Source organism: Bombyx mandarina, chromosome 16, assembly GCF_030267445.1.
Source record: "Bombyx mandarina strain Sakado chromosome 16, ASM3026744v2".
Lineage (NCBI taxonomy): Eukaryota > Metazoa > Arthropoda > Insecta > Lepidoptera > Bombycidae > Bombyx > Bombyx mandarina.
The window spans coordinates 9,897,609-9,921,782 of NC_143222.1; the positions used below are offsets into that span (position 1 = coordinate 9,897,609).

At 38.7% G+C, this 24,174-nt stretch overlaps 1 protein-coding gene across 1 annotated transcript; it reads left to right on the plus strand.

Moving 5' to 3' along the window:
* The first annotated feature begins 1,980 nt into the window (after positions 1-1,980).
* On the plus strand, positions 1,981-21,833 carry LOC114247717 (lysosomal acid glucosylceramidase). Its single transcript, XM_028180738.2, has 12 exons — positions 1,981-2,115; positions 6,362-6,489; positions 8,090-8,141; positions 10,262-10,403; positions 11,078-11,234; positions 12,461-12,621; positions 13,524-13,647; positions 15,704-15,814; positions 16,710-16,857; positions 17,670-17,737; positions 20,004-20,290; positions 21,665-21,833. The coding sequence occupies exons 1-12, from the start codon at positions 2,031-2,033 to the stop codon at positions 21,792-21,794; spliced, it is 1,593 nt and encodes a 530-aa protein (XP_028036539.2). The 5' UTR covers positions 1,981-2,030; the 3' UTR covers positions 21,795-21,833.
* Positions 21,834-24,174: the final 2,341 nt, after the last annotated feature.

Sequence of the window (24,174 nt, forward strand, 5' to 3'; positions counted from 1 at the left end):
TAATTGTTGTTAAATAAATTTCGCATTTAAAATTTAAATTAATTGTAAGTAAAATTAGGTTACAACATACTTAACTTGTACAAAATAGATAAATATATATGTAAACTAGCTTTTACCCGCGACTTCATTTACGTAGAAGGTGAAAATATTTTTGAATAATAGAAATGTTTAGGAGCTATTTAAGTACCAAAATCACGCTTTTTAAACAACTTCAAAAGAGGAGTTTATCAATTCGACCACCATTTTTTTATCTATGTATGTTCACCGATTTCTCGAGAATACTTGAACCGATTCTGATAATTCTTTTTTCTTTTTTTTGTTCGAAAAGGTAGACTTCCCGGATGGTCCTGTAATCATGAAGATCTGATGATGGGATACTGGAGAAGTCCAGGAGTTGAAGTGATTTGGGTGTTTCTTGTTATTCTTCTTATTCTGTGCCGCCGCGCACCGGCTGGCCGGCGCCTTGTATCAATATTACGCGCTTGATCATTATTTTGCTGCGATGTTCTTTTAAAACTGCAATATCTTTTCATACTCATTAAAATACTCCTCGCAAGATACTCATTAAAATCAAGTGAGGGAAAATTTCTTTAAAATTAAATATGTACTTGTAATGAATGATGTATTTATTTGGATAGGGATTAATAACATATCTATAAAAACACCTTCACAAATAATGCTTTATTTTAGAACAAATTTGGTTAGCATAAAAAACGTTATAGTGAGCCAACCTTAAAATAAAGACATAATATGGTGTCGCGGAACTTTTTTTAAAACTTTTAAAGGGGAACAATTCTGTTATACATTAATTTAGCGAAACTTTAACCGTTTAAGCTCTCGAAGGAAAAAAAAACCCGATTTTGAAACATTCTAAATTGGTGCTCCGCTTGTATTGGTCTTAGCGTGATGTTATATATAGCCTTCCTCAATAAATGAGCTGACACTGAAATAATTTTTCAAATCGGATCAGTACATAGTTCCTGAACTTAGCGCGTTCAACCAAAAAAACGAACGAAAGTTTGATGATAATGATGATTCATTGAGGATGAACGTGGGTTTCAATAAAAAAAGGAAGTTATTTTTCCAAAAATCTATCTCACTCGTATCGAGCGATGTTTTTTTTTATTCCCCTTGTAGGCAGTTGTGCATACGGCCCATCTGATGGTGAGTGGTTGTCGTCCCCCATGGATTTCAGCAATGCTAAGCCGCTGCCTAACATCAAATACTCTCCCAAGCCTTGTTTGAAGAAGGATATGTCATAGCGCTCGGGAAGCACCGTGGATGGGAGTTCATTCTAAAGCCGGACGGTAAGTGGCAAAAAATATCTCTGGAAAGGCACTGTGGATGAACCCAGTAGCTCCAGGTAGTATGGTATACTCTCATGGCGGGAGGTGCGATGGTAAAAACGAGATGATGGGATTATCTCAAACAATTCCTCAGACCACTCCCTGTGACTGTGCCGGTGGCCAAACTCTGTTAGCAGGTGTAATATATTTCTAATGAATTACGTTCTTATAACAAGTTCGTGAATGACTTCCGCTACGAAGGATACATTCCATAAGGATATATCGCGTAATAAAAATCTATCCGAAGTAACCTATGTTTGCGTAATGACTAATAAGTTGAAGTTTGAAGTCGTCGTGGCCTAAAGGATAAAACGTCCGGTGCATTCGTATCAAGCGATGTTCCAATCCCACAGGCGGGTACTAATTTTTCTAATTACTATAATTATTAGATTTACTATAAAAAAAAAAAAAAGTAAATAGAATACGATAATCTAACAAATCAACACACAAACAATTCCAATTATTAATTCTAAAGGTAACGTTCCTACGGAACCAACATTTCATTATTTTTTCGAATATAACATATTCAAAAAAAAACATCTTTACAATTACCTGAACAATTGATTGCCACCTATTGATATGTTAAATATTTAAAGGAAACTTATAAATTTAACGTCAACATAATCTGATAATCATTTCTACTATTAATTCAGACGTCACTACAGTTAGAATCAGTTGATATTTATGGATATAAATAAATGTATTATATCTGCTTCATTATGGGCAGCCGTATATTTATTGTTTGGTTCCGCGGGTGCTTATAATAACGGTATGTATGTTCTTTTGAAAAAATAATTAGTCTAAAAGTAGCATTATTAGATTGTATAGATTTGGAGGAGGAACTCCCTAACATCGTGAACCCGTTTATCCATCTAACCAATAACAATAAAGAAACGTAATTCATAGCAGGGAATCTTAATGGTGCGAAGTCGTCGTGGCCTAAAGGATAAGACGTCCGGTGCATTCGTATGAAGCGATGCACCGGTGTTCGAATCCCGCAGGCGGGCACCAATTTTTCTAATGAAATACGTACTCAACAAATGTTCACGATTGACTTCCACGGTGAAGGAATAACATCGTGTAATAAAAATCAAACCCGCAAAATTATAATTTGCGTAATCACTGGTGGTAGGACCTCTTGGGAGTCCGCGCGGGTAGGTACCACCACCCCGCCTATTTACGCCGTGAAGCAGTAATGCGTTTCGGTTCGAAGGGTGGGGTAGCCGTTGTAACTATATTAATACCTTAGAACTTATATCTCGTGGTGGTGGCGCATTTACGTTGTAGATGTCTATGGGCTCCAGTAACCACTTAACATCAGGTGGGCTGTGAGCTCGTCCATCCATCTAAGCAATAAAAAAAAATTAGATTGTATAGATTTGGAGTGGCCTGCAATATCACCCCATTTCTCCCCTTGGAGTTAACGAAATAGAATTAAAGAGATCACCAGATAACGTGCAGTAGCGTCACCTGAATAATTCACCAGCATAAACTGCGACCTCCAACGGCCATCATTGGTTGGGCGTATTGGGTGAAAAGCCCCATTCTGCCTAGTTCTGCCGTGATCACCAGTTACGGCTTGAAGGGGGTAGCCGTTGAAAAATGCAATTGAGATTTCTACTTCATGTCTCAGGGTAGATCAGGCAATAATGTTTGAAGATCTATAGAATCCTGTAACTTCATAACATCGTGAACCCGTTTACTCATCTAACCAATAACAATAGAGAAACGTAATTCATAGCAGGGAATCTTAATGGTGATTGTTGCGCTGATAATTAACTAGAAGATAGAGATTTCTCACTCCGGCCTCTATTTACATATTGGTATTCCCATTATTCATCAGTAGCAGGACCAATTTTAAACTTAATCTCAAACGTTTTTCATATTTTTCAATGAAAACCTTCACGATATAGAAGGAACACCGTGTAATAGAGAGCTATATCTATATACCTATATTAATACGTGAATCAAAAACTTTGTACCCCTTTTAACGAAAATTGCGCGAATGGAGGACTATGAAATTTCCCACACTTATAAAGAATATAGAGAAGGAGTGCAGAAGGCTAATATTTTTTTTTAATTATGCCTAAATATATATTAAATCAATAAAAGAATTCAAATTAAAATGATGGTCGAATTTCGACCGGTGGGTAACCAATAGTTATATTAAATAACATATTCAAAGGTCTCCTCTGGCAATTTTGTGCTTTCTATTTTCATTTTTATAGGATAACTTTTATATACGACTTAGAATTAGATTATCGAGATAATGGCACTGTGTATGTATTACGGGCCTTAGCACGAGATGATGATGTTGCATATCCAGCGTGCCTTCGTATTGGAGTGTTCATTATATTTCAATGAGTTTTTTGAAAAGAAATTTCTTACAAAATAATAAAGCTAAAAGACACATTTCTTTTAATTTTATTAGTTATCTTTCCGTAGCAGTAGCGTTGGAACGTTACTTCGATATGGTTTTGCGTCATGGTGATCGCCTTGTCGTTGCCGCCGCTGACTACTCCCCGAATCCTGATCACGCAGGAGCCAGTCGCCGTCGTCGCCCTAGATACGTCCTTACGGATCCATCAGATCCAATAACCCTTGCATTAGTCACCTTTAGCTCTAGCACTAGGAGCAGGCTTAGGGACCCTGGTAACCGTACTCGTCGAATTCGGCAAAGAGCTCGACGTGCAATCTAACCTAAACATCAGCCCGTTAAGTTTCTCGCCGGATCTTCTCTGCGGGTCGCGATTTCGATCTGGTAGTAGATTCATTCGCGAAGTAGCTACTCTTGAGTTGTTAGGTCTCTTGGAGGCGCTCGGTTAGCTGTTAGCAAATCCCGCCCCTTGTAGCTGAGCCCTTGCTCGCCCACCTGTTCTTGTGAAACTGGAAAGGCCTCCGTGCCACCAGTAATCCCTCAATCATAAAAAAAACATGTCCTTTTATCACGCTGCGTAGGAATTGGGCATGAGTTGTACGACCGGCCGCCAGCCTGAGGGCATCCCTATTTTCGTTACATCTCTATATATTCATTGCAACGTGCCATAAGAAAAGACTTTTCTATTTATTTTTTGTGTAGCGTCATTTCACAAATTTCGGATATTAAATTACCTTACGTCTTTAATTTATATTTCAATTAAACAATGGATGTATGGAGTGAGTGTGTTTATGTAAATCACAGTAAACACAGGTGCATTGAAATGTAGTTGAATATATAAAATACAATTTCAACTCTATTTACCGGTTTTAAGAGAACATTTACCAACGTCGCGTCCGTCTGAGGAATGAAATCTTCTCGATGTTTCCTTGAGCGCAGTAGCATATATTTTTTTGTTTGTTTTTATAATTGAAATATTACTGGCGGCCCGGAGGCTTTTCTAGTTTCACCAAAACAGGCTGGCGAGCAAACGCTCAGCCAGGAGAGGTGGGATTTGCTAACAGCTGCCCGAGCGCTTCCCAAGGAGACTTAACAACTCAAGAGCAACTGCTTCGCGGATGAATCTACTACCGGATCAGAATTGCGACCCGTTGACAAGATACGGCGAGAAGCTCAGCGGGCTGATGTATGGGTTAGGTTGCACGTCGAAATCTTTGTCGAGTTCGACGAGTACGGTTACCGGGGTCCCTAAGCCTGCTCCTAGCGTTAGAGCTGAAGGCGCCTAATGCAAAGGTTATTGGATGTGATGGATTCGTAAGGACGCGTCTAGGGCGTCGACGGTGACTGGCTCCTGCATGATCAGGATTGTCTGTGGCATATCCTTCAAGGCTTCAACGGCCGTTTGGTGTAGTGGTAAGTGACATGGTCACTACACAAGGGGGTCGCGGGTTCGAATCCCGCCAAGGGAAGATATTTGTATGATAAATATAAATGTATTTTCCAGGGTTATGGATGTCTATTAAATATATGTATGTGTATAATAAAAATCTTACATTTATATCCGCTATCTGGTACCTGTAACACAAGTTCTTTACGAAATTATCACGGGACCAGTTAACGTGGCGTGATTGTTAGTAAATATTTATTTATTTATTATTATTTATTTATTCAATACGATACAACGCATCACGTCAGTAAGAATGCACCGGACGTCTTATCCTTTAAGAATCAGTTGTTTCTCAGCAATTTCATTTATACAATGGGGAGTTTAAGTCATAGTCAGTTAATTACTCGTAGATACAGTATCGCAAGCACTAATAAGTAAAACATATCGAGGGGGGAATGGCTATTTGATTTAACCGACATTTCACTTAATACGCCACATAAATATATATATATATATATATCTTTACTAGAAGCCCTGCAGTAGTCGAGATTCGACTATAATTAATTGAAATTATAAATTTAACTTAAATTTAAATATTTTTTTTAATTTAAATAATTTAAATTTTTTTTTTAATTTAATTTAAATTTAACATTATTATGGTTCTTTTGTCAAAAACTATTATATCTCGATAATATAATCGCAGTGTTCGCCAAAACTGCACTATAGATCAATAATATTAAAGACAAACAATATTAATCTATTTTCAATTCGACAGACTTTAACCAATAACAAAAGTTTCCCAATTAATGAGTAAAGTATAAGTATATGTATAAGTATAAGTATAAGTAAATGAAGAGTATATTTTTATTTATGTGTTGTGTCAAATACATGGTAGTGTGTGTAATGTTTTCTTTATTGATTTAAAGTATATTTTATGCATTATTTATTAGCATTTTGCACTCCTTTTCTATATTCTCTATAAGTTTGAGAAATTTCATATTCCTCCGTACGCGCCATTTTCGTAAAAAGGGGTACAAAGTTTTTGCTTCACGTATTAATTTAAAGATAATTAAAGGTCCGTTCTATTTGGTATACATTGTTACTATTTGGTACAAGAGGTCCTGCCACCATTAGATATGACTATTAGATGCAAACATACGTACGAATCTAATAATAATATCTTAAAATACATTAGACTGATTCCAAACGGTTTTGTATAAAACGCATCAATCGAATTACATCGAATTTCAGATAAGCCTTGCGCGCCTCAAGAAATATACAATCGTTCGGTAATATGTGTCTGCAATGCAACATATTGCGATACGATCACGAAAGAAACTGTAAATCCCGGCAGATTTATGGCGTATACGTCGTCAGAGGTAATTATTATCGGTTTTAATTTCAAACGATAGAAAGTCCACGGGTTGTAAGTAACAAGCCTTTTTTTTTATTGCTTATATGGGTGGACGCGCTCACAGCCCACCTGGTGTTAAGTGGTTACTGGAGCCTATAGACATTTACAACGTAAATGCCGCCATCCACCTTGAGATATAAGTTCTAAGATGTCAGTATAGTTACTACGGCTGCTCCACCCTTCAAATCGAAACGCATTACTGCTACACGGCAGAAATAGGCGGGGCGGTGATACCTACCCGCGCGGACTCACAAGAGGTCCTACCAGCAGTAAATTAATTTTAGTGAATTTAGTCTGTGGTACGGATTAGAAAAGACTGCGAGCTGGCGGCTTAGAGCATTGGTTTGTCAAATGAATTGCCAGTTCATGTTTATAGAATTGGACAGTCCATTTTTTGCGATAGTGCTGGTAATATGCGGTAATGAAGATTCAATTAATATTTCGCAGTGTCAAACTACATATGAGAGTCTTGTGCGTTTTATAAACGAACTAGCGACCCGCCCTCGCTTCGCTTCGGAAACATTAAAACACACATGAAAGCAAAAAAATAAAATATTTTTTTTTTTTTTTTAAAAGTAGCCTATGTTCATCAAGGACAATGTCGGCTTCTAATGGAAAAATAATTTTTCAAATCGGTCCAGTAGTTTCGGAGCCTATTCGAAACAAACAAATAAACAAATCTTTCCTCTTTATAATATTAGTATAGAAGTATAATAAAAACTTTAATTTTGTTTGCTTAGATGGGTGGACGAGCTCACAGCCCACCTAGTGTTAAGTGGTTACTGGAGCCCATAGACATCCACAACGTAAATGCGCCACCCACCTTGAGATATAAGTTCTAAGGTCTCATGTATAGTTACAACGGCTGCCCTACCCTTCAAACCGAAACGCATGACTGCTTAGCGGCAGAAATAGGCAGGGCGGTGGTACCTACCCGTGCGGACTCACAAGAGGTCCTAGCACCAGTAAAAGAACTTAAACATTGTACTTGAACCAGTAATGCGTTTCGGTTTGAAGGGTGGGGCAGCCGTTGTAACTATACTTGAGACCTTAGAACTTATGACTTAAGGTGGGTGGCGCATTTACGTTGTAGATGTCTATAAGCTCCTGTAACCACTTAACACCAGTTGGGCTGTGAGCTCGTCCACACATCTAAGCAATAAAAAAAAAGATTTAATACAACGATGCACTCAATGTGAAGTCTAGCGTTGAATTTCTCTAATAGTATCGGTGGCTATCACATCGGGCAGGTCCAAGCACCAAAATATAAATGGGAGAATTGCCATTCGACCCACCCTACTAATACAAATTAAAAACAGTATGAGCAGAATTTCTCTAAATATTTTAATTATTATTTGACTTTTTGTTATACGTAATATCGCTAATGGCCATACGACTCTATGAGGTCTATTTATTTATGTTGACATATCAATGGTGCGCTGGTTGTCATATTGCATTCCGGCAACAAATTAGCAAGAACAGGAAAACATTTATCCAAACATTATTTTATCAAATCTTTTGATCATGCATGATATTAAATACAGCACTTAATTATTATTTTTCAGAATGGATTGCGTTTCCAGAAAGTAACCTCGCTCATCGAAGTATTTCGTAAATGTGAGTAATCTATACATCTATACATATAAATAAAATTTGTGTCTGTTTGTAGTATTGAAATAAACGCTTTTTACTACATGCATATGAATATATGTACGGTACATACACCAAAATAACATTTTTTACAATTTTTGTCTGTCCGTCTGTTTGTTCCGGCTAATCTCTGGAACGGCTAGACCGATTTTGACGGGACTTTCGTTGACAGGTAGCTGATGATATAAGGAGTAACTTGGGCTACTTTTTTTTAGACTAGCTTCGCGTCACTCGCGGTACGACAATAACCGCGGGTAACATCGCGAGACTCAGCTATTAATAATAAAATTTAATGTTTCCGAAGCGAAGCGAGGGCGGGTCGCTAGTTTTCAATATGTTTGCATTTAAGTTGCGATGAGAGTTGCAAAAACTCTTGTTTACCTATTTGTCAGTAAATAGTTTGCGCAGGTGTTGCACGTCCGTTTTTAGGCAATTTTAAATGTTTCAATTAAATGAAATATGTCTGTGAGCCTTGAGCTCGGTAGGCGACGCCTTGACTCTGCCGCTGGCATTGCTGAAGTCCATGGGCGACGGTAATCACTCACCATCGGGTGGGCCGTATGCTCGTATGCCTACAAGGGCAATAAAAAGAAAGCCGGTTTTTGTTACTTCGATTTTTTTAAGATAGACGTATTATGTCGATTTTGTAGATTTTTTTTTAACAGATTGAAGGTAAATTAACGAAACCTTTCATTTATTCTTTCAATTCTAATTCTCCAATTCTAGCTTCATTTAGCATTCACTTTTCGGCATTATATTAAGCTATTGCATAGCTTTTATCGCGGGCTTTGAGTGCGGCGACCGAATCAAGAAATTCCGTAACAAAAATAAAACCTAACACCCCCACTCTGCCTACCATGTAGCTCGCGTTCAACACATTCACACGTTTGCGTCATGATAATCGCCTTATCGTTGCCGCCGCTGATAGTGTGGTGTTCGCTCACGCGGCCCGCACACACATAGACACCCTCCAATCCCTACAATCCCGCTTTTGCAGGTTAGCCGTCGGAGCTCCGTGGTTCGTGAGGAACGTTGACCTACACGACGACCTGGGCCTCGAATCAGTCCAGAAATACATGAAGTTAGCGTCGGAACGGTACTTCGATAAGGCTATGCGTCATGATAATCGCCTTATCGTTGCCGCCGCTGACTACTCCCCGAATCCTGATCATGCAGGAGCCAGTCACCGTCGACGCCCTAGACACGTCCTTACGGATCCATCAGATCCAATAACCTTTGCATTAGACGTCTTCAGCGCTAACACTAGGAGTAGGCTTAGGAACCCCGGTAACCGTACTCGTCGAAATCGACAAAGAGGTCGAAATCGACAAACAGGTCGCCGTGCAACCTAACCCATGCATCAGCCCGCTGAGTTTCTCACCGGATCTTCTCAGTGGGTCGCGATTCCGATCCGGTAGTAGATTCATTCGCGAAGCAATTGCTCTTGAGTTGTTAGGTCTCCTTCGGAGGCGCTCGGACAGTTGTTAGCAAATCCCACCCCTCCTGGCTGAGCTTTTGCTCGCTCACTGTCCTGGTGAAACTGGAAAGGCCTCCGGGCCACCAGTAATCTATCAATCATAAAAAAAAAAGAAAAAAACGTTCACACGTTGCGCTTGTGTAGTGTTTGTGAATAAGCGCGCGGCTTGACGTTGCACTGCATGTGTATCATGAAAAGTCTGCCCATCTCTCTTTCGCGCGATCTAGCTTATTAGTGTGAGGGGGACAGTTAATGTTTTGCTTTTGTTAATGTTTATAAATATAGCGTGGTCTTATTTTATTATTGTTTTAATATTAAATTATTATTGTCTATTGCATAAGTTGATAAAAAATGCTATGCAATAGCTTTACCGCGGCAGTCCCCGAGCCACACGTTTTTTTTAATGCCTCCTAATTCAGACGAATCTACAGCTCACCCGATAATGTCTAGTGTCTGTCTGTTCGAATCCCCCGCCAAAATAGCTGCCCACAGCTGAGAACTCTTTAACCCTGGTGAAACTTAATGCATTCTAAATTTCATGTTGCAGTGGAGGTAGCAGTATTGCCGTTTATGTTTTTCTGTGTCGCTTATCAGATTAACTTCATTTTAGTATCCGATTGTTCTACGACAATAGAACTGGATCCCACGACGAAATACCAGACTATACATGGTTTCGGAGGCGCTGTCACCGATTCTGCGGGCTTCATTTGGAACAACATTCAAGATGAAGGCCTAAAGCAAGCTTTGATTGAGTAATTGCCTATTTATTCATTTTAATGATTTATCGCGTTATTTTAATTCATTTATTACGTTTGGTCACGATTGACTTCCACGGTGAAGGAATAACATCTATATTTTGCGTAATTACGTCTTGTGAGTCCGCACGGGTAGATACCACCACCCTGCCTATTTCTGCCGTGAAGCAGTAATGCGTTTCGGTTCCAAGGGTGGGGCAGCCGTTGTACTTTAAAAACGGCGGCTTTTACATTGTGGATGTCTATGGGCTACGGTAACCACTTAACGCCAGGTGGACCAGGAGAGAGTCCAGTTATCTAAGAAACAAAAAAAAAACGTATGCATGAACGAGCTCAGAGCAAGATGTTCATAGACATAATGTGAATGCCGTTGAAGTTTAAGTCTTAACTGTATCTGATAATGGCTGTTCTATGTTCATCATATCAGTCTATTTAACTTTTAAGGTATTTCTGTTAATATCGTGAAAAGAAAGGTACAGACGGTAGGCAGCGGTTTGCTTATATTCCTGACCCTGACTGAACTCTATGATGATCACTTGTCTTATAAATTCAGATGATCCGTATGCCTTTAGAACTAATAAAATAAATTTGTTATTTAATTACGGGCCACTGTGATCTCGTCTGCTAATTCTACAATAAGAGTCCTGGTGCCTAATCTGTTTTGTTTCCAGTTCATACTTCAGCGATACTGGATTAGAGTACAACATGGTTAGAACACCGATAGGAGGTAGTGATTTTTCAAGCCGCGCATACACTTTGAACGACTATCCTCTCGATGATAAGGAACTCGGAAACTTCAGCTTAACCTACGAAGATTACAATTATAAGGTGAAGTATTTGGTATCGCTGGGTTTTTTGTTACTGACAAAGATAGGCTAGCAGGCGGGTGGGTGATGGTTAGAGAGAATAACATGATGTAGTCATGATATTAACATTCATAGCTCTCTTTCTTTGACCGTCGCTTGACGAGGTATCGTAACGATAAAGAAAGTCAATGAAGGGGAGTTCGCCCAATCATACGGGGCACCTCTGAAAATCCACCGAAAAATTTGTACGAAGTTCCGGGTAGTACGGATGACGATTAGTGCGATGGTAAAAAGGGGAATAAGAAATCGTCGTGGCCTACAGGATAAGACGTCCGGTGCAACGCTAGATACGAATGATGCATCGCTAGATAGAACCAGACACGCGGCGCCACCCCAAGGACGCCCGACTGACGGGTCGTTGAGGCGATAGTCGACGACCAACGACGTCGGTCTTCGCGTTACAGCGACCCTACCAGGCCGCCCAGGCGATGCTGCTGGTGTTCCGGGATACCCCGCTGGGCTAGAACCAGCCTGCTGGGTCGGAACGCCATACACCGCCGACCGGGTTGCTCTTCCATAGTATGTTCGGCGACGACAGCGACGATGAAAATGCGGACCGCATCCAGTCCGCAGCCGCCGAAGCGCCGTCCCGTCCTCCTGGTGCCAGCGCGCTAGAGTGATGGTAGCGTGCGGCGCAGCCTCAACCCCCTTAGGTCACCCCGTGACCATCACCGGGAGGAGACTTCCTCCTCATAGGGGCCAGAGCTGGACAAACGCCCTTCCTCGACCCCCGGCTCGGCGGCGGCGGCACGGCGCCGAGAGGGAAGAAGAGCTCTCCCTCTCCCGTTCCGCCGCCTCCTTCTGCGAGATGGTGGACTCGGAGAAGTCGAGCATCGCCTGCCAGGACTCGCGCTGCCGTGCATCGTGGCCTCGATGGTCGGAAGCGACAAGTCCGTTTCTATTTCAGCCACGAGGACGCGGCGCTGCTCCGCGAAAGCGGGGCAGTTCGCGAGCGTGTGCTCCGCCGTGTCCTCGTTGCAGCCACTGCAGTGGTGGCACTTGGCACTTCGGCAGGCGTTAACTACTGCACCAACCAGCAAGCAAGCAGGTTTCCCGATTTTCCAACCTTCCCGTACACGCAGTCCACGGTCGTGGCTCATGAGCTCGTCGCAACTAACCTAACTGGCTATGAAGATGGTACTGTAATCAGGATAATACAAACAAAACAAAATGTTGTTGTTGTTTTAGTTGCCAATGATAAAAGCTTGCATAGCTGCAGCGAGCTCGCAGGTCTTCATGGTTGGAACAACGTGGTCACCTCCAGCGTGGATGAAGACTTCCGGATCATTAACGGGCGTTGGTTTTCTTAAGGAAGAGTATTTTGAGGCGTATGCTAATTACCACAAGAAGTAAGTGCGTGCTCGCATTTGATCTGTACGTACCTTTATTAAATAAGAAACATTTTTTTTAAAGAAGGTATTTCCTTAAATCTATCTTATCTTATCTTATGTCTATCTATCTATCTATATATATAAAAATGAATTGCTGTTCGTTAGTCTCGCTAAAAGTCGAGAACGGCTGGACCGATTTGGCTAATTTTGGTCTTGAATTATTTGTGAAAGTCCAGAGAAGGTTTAAAAGGTAGATAAATGAATGAAAATGTTCGGAATGAAATAAAAATAACAATTTTGTTTTTCCTTTGATGTGTCTCCCGTCGAACAGATTCCTTTTGTTTGTTTTAAGTTTATTTTATACAAAAGTTTAGGTCTTTTATTTATCGATTGAGGCACTACTAAGTCTGTCGGGTCAGCCAGTTTATAATATATACTAATATAGGTACATAAATCTACAGTGGTCTTTATGGATGTTCTGTTATAACTACTGAACCATGCATCTGATGGACTTGAAACTTGATATCCATGTAAAAAATACATGTACTTAATGGATAGGCTAATATTTATATGAGTGTTGGACTCCCTACACCAGTTGCGGGGGCGTTAAAGATGAGAATCTTTCTGGGGATGAGAAATAATAATGTTAATTCTAAATGCCCAGCGAAGGGGACGGGTACAGCTAGTGAATAAATAAAATTAAATAAGTCGATTTATCGGCCAAGCCTCAGTTCGCGAACTACGGAGAACAGCTGTCAAGGCTCAATAAACAAGAACTTCATATAACCACGACTGCTCTATCAAGAGTAACCGACAATGATGATTATTTCTCTGCTCTTTTACTGCTCTATCAAGAGTAACCGACAATGATGATTATTTCTCTGCTCTTTTTCTATCTTCTCTGCTTTGCTCTTTCACAGGTTCCTAGAAGAATACAAAAGGAACAACATTTCTTTTTGGGCTATAACTACCACAAATGAACCTTTGAATGGTGTTGTAGATCTACCGGACTTCAATTGTCTTGGTTGGACAATCGAGGGGATGGTGAGTGTAATGTCTTTTGTCGAGTTGGATTCTAAGCCCCAACGTCCCAGTTTTACAGTAAAACGACTGCTCTGCTGCTAGCGTGGTTTCTATTTATTTTATTTATTTATTTATTACAAAATAAATAAATAAAATAATAAATATTTACTAATCACGCCACGTTAACTGGTCCCGTGCTAAGTTCGTAAAGAACTTGTGTTACATGTACCAGATAACGGAAATAAATGTAAGTTTTTTATTATACACATACATATATTTAATCGTATAACCCTAGAAAATACATTTTATATTTATCATATAAAATATCCTCCCTTGGTGGGATGCGAATCCGCGACTCCATTGTGTAGTGACCATGTCACTCACCACTACACCCGACGGCCGTGGTGGTACTTAACCGTGCGGTTTTTTTTTAAAACATAATTAACATTAATAGCTAGTCAACTTATAAATACAATACATACGAGATGTATTTATACTATTAACATTCTCATCGCTAAAAGCCATATACTTTATCTAAAAAAAATTTACGTCTAGAAAAATCTCGATAAGACATAACAGTGCTAATACTATTCTAGCAGTTTTATTAAACATTTAAATGTTTAAATGAATGAAGATTAAAAAGAAAAGGAGTTAATGGTATATGTATAGTAATATAAGTTATGGAATCTCCTTTCTTTAGTTGCTCACTCTTGATTTTTTTTTATTGCCCTTGTAGGCAGACGAGCATACGGCCCACCTGATGGTGAGTGGTTACCGTCGCCCATGGGCTTCAGCAATGCCAGAGGCAGAGCCAAGCCGCTGCCTACCAAAAATAGACAGATAGAGTGGTAGTGGTTCATAACGCTGCCTTTTCATTGGCTAAAGCAGTCCCCACGATGCCACCACTTTTTGGGGTCTTCAGCGTCTCTGCTTCTTCGGACTAAGGACGTCTGTGTCACAGCTTTGATGATGTCGACCGTGTAACCGCTTGTCCTCCGCCCGTCGGTGATGGGATACTGAGCTTAAAATAGCAAAATTACTCACTCTTAAAAACGGTTATATTAACTCGATTTGTTCAGGATCTACCAAGATTTAAATGAGTGATCCCTTTCTGTCTCTTTCACTAAGATTCAAATTCAAATCAAATCATTTTTTTTTTATTCGACACTAGCTGACCCGGCAGACTTCGTAGTGCCTCAATCGATAAATAAAAGATCTAAGCTTTTGTATAAAATAAACTTAAAACAAACAAAAGAAATCCGTCCGACGGGGGACGCATCAAAGAAAAACAAAAATGTTATTTTTATTTAATTCCAAGCATTTTAAACCTTCTCTGGACTTCCACAAATAATTTAAGACCAAAATTAGCCAAATCGGTCCAGCCGTTCTCGAGTTTTAGCGAGACTAACGAACAGCAATTCATTTTTATATATGTATACTAGCGACCCGCCCTCGCTTCGCTTCGGAAACATTAAAACACACATGAAACCAAAAAAAATAATTAAAAGAAGTAGCCTATGTTCATCAGGGACAATGTTGGCTTCTAATGGCAAAAGAATTTTTCAAATCGGTCCAGTAGTTTAGGAGCCTATTCGAAACAAACAAACAAACAAATCTTTCCTCTTTATTATAATATTAGTATTAGTATAGATAGAAGGAGAAGAAGATAGATAAATGAAAGTACATGCTTGTTGAACGTCAAAAAGAACTACCGCCAATTCACAAAAACTAGCCTCCGTCCTGAGAACAACTGGCAAGAAACTCAGCGGGCATGTCTTATTTTTTTTTAAACATTTTTTTTTATATTAGATTTTTTTTAAATATTCCTTTTTACAAGAGGTATTTTAACGCAACAATTATTGCAATCTTAAAATGCCCGGAGCGAGCAACTCATTCCCAATTTGTGCAATCTTCTAGATAATCATTGACATTATAGTAAGCTTTATTGCTCTACTGCTTTAATGTGGTCAAAAGAGACAAAATACTTTGTTAATAGCTATTGGTTGCGTTGTAATAATGAATAAAGTCGCAAAATGTTGTATGTCATAATTTGTAATTAACCTACACCTATTTTCAGGGTTCATGGATTGTTGATTATCTAGGACCGACAATCAAGAATTATGATCCCACAATTAAAATTCTTGGTGTTGACGATCAAAGGAATACACTACCTATTTGGTTTACAGCAGTGAGTTACGATTCATTCTCTTTTCTTTATAGGAATTCACAAGAATACCGAAATTTCTTGAAATTAGATGTGCTTTTTTAAAAAACCTAATATAAATTAATTTAATAGGAGATTGTTTTTTTTTACACCAGTCAGTTGGATTAATTCACGACTTACTCGTGGCTTATAGACATCTAGAATGCCACCCATCATGAGAGATTAAGTCGAAGTGTCGGTTGTATTGTGTAATAGCTGTTACACCCTTCACTTCGGAACGCATGACAGCTACGCGACTAAAACAGTCACAATATTGGAACTTATTCGTTCAATAGTTTTCTTCTTCTTTTTCTCCACTTTATCCCACTAGGGGGGGACGGCACAGCGAATTTTTCTATTCCATTCTCTTCTATCAGCCGTCATCTCAACACTCACTCCTCTCTCTTTCATATCGTCATTCACACACTCCATCCATGACTTCTTCGGTCGACCTCTTCCCCATCTACCTTACACTACCATTTCCATACATCTCCTAGTCACATGCATCTTCCCTCTGCTTTCGTTTAATACTTTTACCATACGCAAATCCGTTTTGTTGAGGTATACCTCCTTTGTTGAGAAAGTGATTAGAGGAGGCCACGACCCTCAGCACTGAGGATTATCGACGCAAGGAGGAGGACCTACACATTTTTACGCAGATTTGATTTTATTTGATGAAAATAGTCTTTCATCGTGAAAATCGTTTGTGAATCCGTGTCAGGCGCGTGTTTACAAGGAAATTTCCTGTTACCAAGGTACACATTGATATTTCGGTCACGCTGTTATTCTGAATTATATGTATTAATAAAATTTCTCTATCGACCCCGACCGAGAATGTGTCAAAACAACCTATAAACATTAAACCATATTTATTTCACAGGTAATATCGAAGCGTCCCGAAGTTGCGCAGGTTCTTGATGGGATCGCCCTCCACTTTTATTTTAACGATATAACGCCCCCTGCGATGGCAACGACGGTTCTTAAAGACTATCCAGACCTTTTCTTAATATCCACGGAGGCTTCGATTAGTTGGGTTTACCTTTTTTATTATACGATGCCAGGTGGGGGAGGAAAGTCCTCGAATGGAGGCCACGGATGGGTACCAGGAGCGTGGGGCGTCTTCCAACTAGGTGGACCGACTTAGTGCGCACGGCGGGAAGTCGTTGGATGCGGAAGGCGGAGGACCGCATTCTGTGGAAGGCATTGGGGAAGGCCTATGTCGAGCAGTGGGCAGATAAAGGCTGATCATGACCTTTTTTATTTGCCTTAGTTGGGACTATCATAATTCAAAATAACCAAAAACACTAGGATTGATTAGATTCTAGCAGTAGCTCACGGAAGACCGGGCTCAGCATTGTAAATTAGGAGAGACCTATGTCTATTTTTATTTATTGCATATATGGATTGACGAGCTCACTGCCCTCCTGGTGTTAAATGATTACTGGAGCCACTAGATGGTCCTACCACCAGTAATTACGCAAATTATAATTTTGCGGGTTCGATTTTCATTACACGATGTTATTCCTTCACAGTGGAAGTCAATGTTTAGTCTATGGTTGGATGATGAGGATGATATTAGAGGGGCAGTGTACTGTCTGTTTTTCTTGGAGTCAAGGAGGAGCAATAATAATATCCTGACAAGTTCACGACCCATCCGTGGCTAAGTGGTTAAGCCGCCGTCCCTCTGTAGCTCGGGGTAAAAGGCTCATTGGAATAATGAAATAATGATTACGTTAATATTCAAACAGTAATGCCTACTTGGCAAGTAGTTAGGAGGACTGAACTAGTAGTAAGTAGTAGGTTTAGCAGTAAAATATATATTATTATTAATTATTTTCAGCGGAGACAAAGGGTGTTGACCTCGGCTCTTGGGACGGCTTAGAGAAGTATGCTGTTTCTTTAATACAGGTACAATATGTTTGTAATACGCTTGGCGATTACTGAATTTAAAGTCTTAATTTTCAAATTGTTCTGTTATCTTCTGTGTATCTTTTCGTAATGTCTGTCGTTATGAACAAGGGAGACAGTGACACGGTTTCGTCACTAGCGTGGCCGATGTTCAGGGGATTGCGATTATTTTGCTATACAGGCTGACAAAAACTGACAAAAAAGGGATTATTAATACGCTTTTATTAGCTTCAGACGTATGTATGTATGTATGCATGTATGTATGTATGTAACGGAATCTTTGAACATCGTTTTGACCCCCTTCAAAACGTCGGATTAGCTCGAAATTTGGTATACTTATTAAGGACCGATGACAATTAAATATTTAAAAAGAAAATTTAAAAAAAATATTCAAAAATTGAAATCCAACTAAAAAATAGAAAAAAAAAATTCATAAATTTGAATTCAAAATAGTGTAAGAAAAAATGATTTTATTGTAAAAAATCGTGGGGCGCTTTTCAGGATATTATCAAAATAAACCTTCTACTCGTATCTGCTCATTAAATATTTATAACTATTTATACCATGCATACAATTTTTTACTTTTTTTATTGCTTAGATGGGTGGACGAGCTCACAGCCCACCTGGTGTTAAGTGGTTACTGGAGCCCATAGATATCCACAACGTAAATGCGCCACCCACTTTTGAGATATAAGTTCTAAGGTCTCAAGTATAGTTACAGCGGCTGCCCCACCCTTCAAACCGAAACGCATTACTGCTTCACGGCAGAAATAGGCAGGGTGGTGGTACCCACCCGCGCGGACTCACAAGAGGTCCTACCACCAGTAATAAAAATTTATATTTCTTAGTTGGATTTTCTATAAAAGCGTATTTTGTTATTTTTTATTATTATACACGCTGACAAAAAGTAACAAAAAAACCCAGCTATTTTCGAGTGCCCAGTAGAAACACTCTGTACACACGACGTTTTCAATTGTACTAACCACGTTTCAAAATTATTGATATTTCATAGAAAAGTAATTTATAGCTTATTTAAGAAATGAATATTGTTTTAAGTGTGTGATTCGATGAATAATACATTAGTTGCCGTGATTTCAAGACTACTTCCAGCCTCGAAAGTAATACATTAGTATCGTAGTAAAACCTGAAAAATATTACCGTTAGTCACAGTAAAATGAATTGTCGAATAAGTTAATTAGTATTATTGGTGTTATTAGGGTGTTCTTAGAGAAATTGTTAACAACGATCCAGTTTTCCTCATGTTATCAGAGCTCCAAGGTAGAGCTGTGTTTTCGTCTGATTTTTGTAACTTCTGTTTATCGCAGTATTCCTTCACATGTATTTTACCCATGTATACCAAGTAAGCTTTGAGTGAATCTAGTATTCAATGATCAGTCAATTCTCCCATCTAGTTATCAATGGTTACTAAATGTCGCCACCCACATTCAGATACGAGGTTGATTTTATGATAGTCAGTGTAGACATACGATTGACCTAATGGGAGTAAAAAATAGGACTAGCGTCAAGCAACGGATTGTATGTGTCTTTCTGACATTACCAACGTGCAGAATATTCAAGATAATAAGGTAACTTGTTTCAAACACGCGCTAAAATAATATACCTACTTAGTTTGATAGCTTAAAAAAAACATGGCTGCACCGAACCGAACCGAAGTGACTTTTTTAAAATGGTCGGTGGCCAACTGTCGCGTACGGATAGGGCTGACGATATTAAAGCAAAACTCAGGAGCGTTAATCTATCGGATTACTTTTTTTTATAGTGTGCATCGCTCACATTGTGTTAACCACATTTTATTCCTACCTCTTGTTTTAGTCACGTCAAGCTAATGTATCGTAATTACGAATATGAAAAATTAAGTTTTTAGTTAATCGGATAACTTGAAGTCGGTGAAAATGTACAGATTCCGATGTATATAAACACACATATTTTTATCTACATGCCAAGCTATAAAATCATGTTAAAATAGTGGTGGTGGTAGGACCTCTTGTGAGTCCGCGCGGGTAGGTACCACCGCCCTGCCTATTTCTGCCGTGAAGCATGAAGGGCGGGGCAGCCGTTGTAACTATACTGAGATCTTAGAACTTATATCTCAAGGTGGGTGGCGCATTTACGTTGTAGATGTCCATGGGCTCCAGTAACCACTTAACACCAGGTGGGCTGTGAGCTCGTTCACCCATCTAAGCAATAAAAAATAAAATATATATATATATATATATATATTTTACATCTTTGAACTTCATTGCAGGACTTGAGCTATAACTACACCGGCTGGATAGATTGGAATTTGTGTCTCGATACTGAAGGTGGTCCAAATTGGGTCAAAAATTATGTCGACTCGCCGATCGTTGTCGACGCGGAGGCAGGTGTCTTCTACAAGCAGCCGATATTCTATGCTATGGGTCATTTCTCGAAGTTCATCCCTAGAGGCTCGAGGCGGATCAAGTCTACGGAGAAATATAACTGTTCAAACGCTTTGAAGCATGTAGCCTTTTTGACACCAGAAAATACTATCGTCGTGGTTCTTCTTAACGAGTAAGTTGTTTAACGAACGGAATTTAATAAAAGAGGGACCCGATTCAGTGGAAAAGGTCTTTGAGATCTGCTTCGGGATTTCATGTCCTCTTTTAATTTGAATCGAGTCGCGTGATACGAAGGTCGTTAATGCGATGTCAATAACGAGAGAATAAGCCTGTACGAGTAAATAAATAGATAAATAAATAAGTATTTACTAACAATCACGCCACATTAACTGGTCCCGTGATAAGTTCGTAAAGCACTCGTGTTATAGGTACCAGATAACGGAAATAAATGTAAGATTTTTTTATTATACATATATTTACATATATTTGATACATATATTTAATATACATCTATAACTCTGGAAAATACCATTATTATATATATATTTACCATACAAATATCTTCCCTTGGCGGGATTCGAACCCACGACCCCCTTGTGTAGTGACAATGTCACTTAACACTACACCAGACGGCCGTTGATGCTATTGTGTCCGTTTCTGCCAGGAATAATGCGTGCAGATCTCTTCTCTTTTCTTTTTCTCCACCTTATCCCACTAGGTGAGATCGGCACAGCGAATTTTTCTATTACATTCTCTTCTATCAGCCGTCATTTCAATATTCACTCCTCTCTCTCTCTCATATCGCCATTCATACATTCCATCCGTGTCTTCTTCGGTCGACCTCTTCCCTCTCTACCCCAGATCTGAAGACTACAATAGCCGTAAAATAATACGGTTGAGATTACAGCCCCATACCCCAAAAGTAAAATAAAAAGATTAAGGCCAATTAAACATGTATTTTCTATCTCGTATGATAAGTCTTTTAGGCTCTATTCAAGGATATACATATGAGTATGCAATCCTGTTTTCTCTAACATTATATTCGTGTATTTTTTTTTATTGCTTAGATGGGTGGACGAGCTCACAGCCCACCTGGTGTTAAGTGGTTACTGGAGCCCATAGACATCTACGACGTAAATGCGCCATCCACCTTGAGATAGTTCTAAGGTCTCAGTATAGTTACAACGGCTACCCCACCCTTCAAACCGAAACGCATTACTGCTTCACGGTAATTAATAGTACAAACATGAAAAGTGTGACGTCTAGGTTATTGACATTATGGTTTGAACAATAACATTATCTATTAACGATATATATAAACAAAGATAATTTGTTAAAAGACACGCAAGTGGAAAATTGGTTTGAGTTACTATACTTGAGACCTAGAACTTGTATCTCAAGGTGGGTGGCGCATTTACGTTGTAGATGTCCATGGCCTCCAGTAACCACTTAATACCAGGTGGGCTGTGAGCTCGTCCACCCATCTAAGCAATAAAAAAAAAACTTTATAACTGTTTCTTTATGGATTTTCTCTCTGATTTCACAGAGATAACAAAGACAGAGTTATTCGTTTGAAGTTCGGTGACAATCAAGCGAAGGTGCTTGTCGAGGGAAAGTCTATAATCACTGTCGAGTTCAACAACGAAGTTCAAGACGATTCTTGCGACTGTGATTGATTGCAAATAAACAGAATCTAATAAAGTTTGGGAATTCAATGTTTTTTTTTTAATGTTAATGCCTTAACCTCCCATAACAAGGTAGTTTGGATTTTCCGTGTCAGTAAAATATGTTACTAGCTGTTACACGCGGCTTTATCCTTGTCGAAAACGAAATATAACAGGGTAGTTTACCGTTGGGAGTTAAATGTTTTTTATCCGGATATAAGGTAGCCTATGTCACTGCTTTGACTTAATCTAGAGGAAAGTATCCAAATATGGGCTACCAATTTATTTTTTGTCTCGAAAAAAAAAACCTATTCAAAAATTAATCATTTACTGACGTAACAATAATCAGGGATATATTTTTAAAGAGCTAAGTAGTATCTTATGTTCATAATATTATAATAATTATTAAATTGAGCATTAAACAAAATTGCAAATAAACGTTTAATATGGAACAAGTACTCAAATATTGGTTACATATAGAAACTTATAATTTTTTGTACGAAAATAACTATTATAACTGTTTAACTTATAAAACATCACATAACTTTGGTAGTTGGTTAAAAATTACTTAATTTACTTAAAAAAATCAAACTCTGGCCAAGCACAGTCACTATGTGGCCTATGTGTCTATTATTACTTAAAAAAATCACGTCAACCTGTCACTTCGTTTGGGCGTGACAGAAGGACAAATAAGCAAACAAACAAACATTCACATTTGTAATATTAGTATAGACTAGAGGTCCCGCAGTAGTCGAAATTCGACTATAATTAATTGGGATTGTAAGTTTGTACACTATTAGGATTGTATTTTATACTTCTTTAATCACAAATTTCGCCAATACTACACTATAAAAAATATTAACAAAGACAAACAATATTTAATCTGTTCTCAATTTGACAACAGACGTCAAGAACAACAGTTTGACAATAATATAGTATGCATGCGTGTGTGCGTCAAATACATGGTATGTAGTGTGTGTAATGTTTTCTTTATTGATTTATGTATTTTTTATGCCTTAAAAAATATTAGCATTGTGCACTTCTTCTCTATATTCTCTATAAGTGTGTGAAAATTTCATACTCCGGAGGAGTTTCGCGCAATTTTCGTAAAAAGGGATACAAAGTTTTTGCTTCACTTATTAATATATAGATTCCTATATTGCATTCAAGTATAATCGTTCAAACGGCCAAAAACCGACTGACCTGTGTGTGTGTGTGTGGGTCATGTACTCTTTCTGTTCTACTAGGTATGTGTGTACTTGTTTTTTTTATTGCTTTTGTAGGCAAACGATCATACGTCCTATCTGACGTCAAACAGTTACCGTCGATCATGATCATCGCAAAAGGAACACCAGTAAACCGTTTTTTACTGCTGATGATTTTTGAAAGCCCGCTTAAAGAAGGACAAGGCATAGTCCTCAGCCGATAGCGTGGAAGGAACTTGATTGCAATGCCAAATGGTACGCGGCAAAACGATCTCTAGAGACGCACTGTCGAAGAAAGCTGTGGAATTTCTTAAAACACTTCCAAGTTATGTTATTGTATGCTTATTTGTATTTACTGTAACTTTTCTTAAAACATAAAGGTAAGAGTATACATTTACCAAAACGTGAAGGCAAGAGTGCACATTTGCTGGGAAATGTACATATTATTATACATTATATTCAGTTCACGTATACCAAACTTTTTGGCAAATGTGCACATTTACCGGTAAAAGTGTACATTTCCCAAGAGTGTACATTTACCGTAACATATTTAATCTACTGATGCTAGAATGTATCTTGACCCCATTGGCTAGGTACGACCATCTTAACTATTTTCTATTGCGATGAGCTTCGGTTTGAAGTTTGATACATTTTGTCATACCAATACAATTTAAAATTCGTTTTTAAGTCACGTTACTTAGCACCAGGCGGACCGTGAATACATAATTTGAGGAATGACAGGCTATTTTGTTTGAGCGACATTTAGCTTAATACGCGACATTTATCTTTGTACTATTCTTAATTGAACTTATAGTTAAGGGTAGATCTTAGGGGTATTTTTATTCAATAAAACTACGGGTTGGTCACTAGTATCGAATTTCGAATTCTAATCATTCTTACACAATTTTCGATTTAAAGGGATAATTAGAACAAGACGAGGGCACACGCTACTCGGCTACTCACACTCAAACGGAAGCGCCCGGAACATAGATTATACACTCTGTCAAAAGATGGACATAGATACTAAAAACTATGTATAGCGAACGGGCATGGGGCATACGGCCGCGAGAGTGACGTACAGGTCGGCTTGCAGGTTGAATGGAGTAAACTTCAATTATGTTTACTCCATTCAAATAGCTGAATAATTGTTTGGTTATGATATTTTTTCCAAATATTAAACTTTAAAT

Bases quoted from the DNA above. Each gene is read 5' to 3' on its own strand.
- LOC114247717 (XM_028180738.2), top strand. From the start codon at position 2,031: ATGGATATAAATAAATGTATTATATCTGCTTCATTATGGGCAGCCGTA. The intron at 8,142-10,261 runs GTGAGTAATCTA...ACTTCATTTTAG, and splicing joins CATCGAAGTATTTCGTAAAT to TATCCGATTGTTCTACGACA. The intron at 17,738-20,003 runs GTACAATATGTT...ACTTCATTGCAG, and splicing joins ATGCTGTTTCTTTAATACAG to GACTTGAGCTATAACTACAC.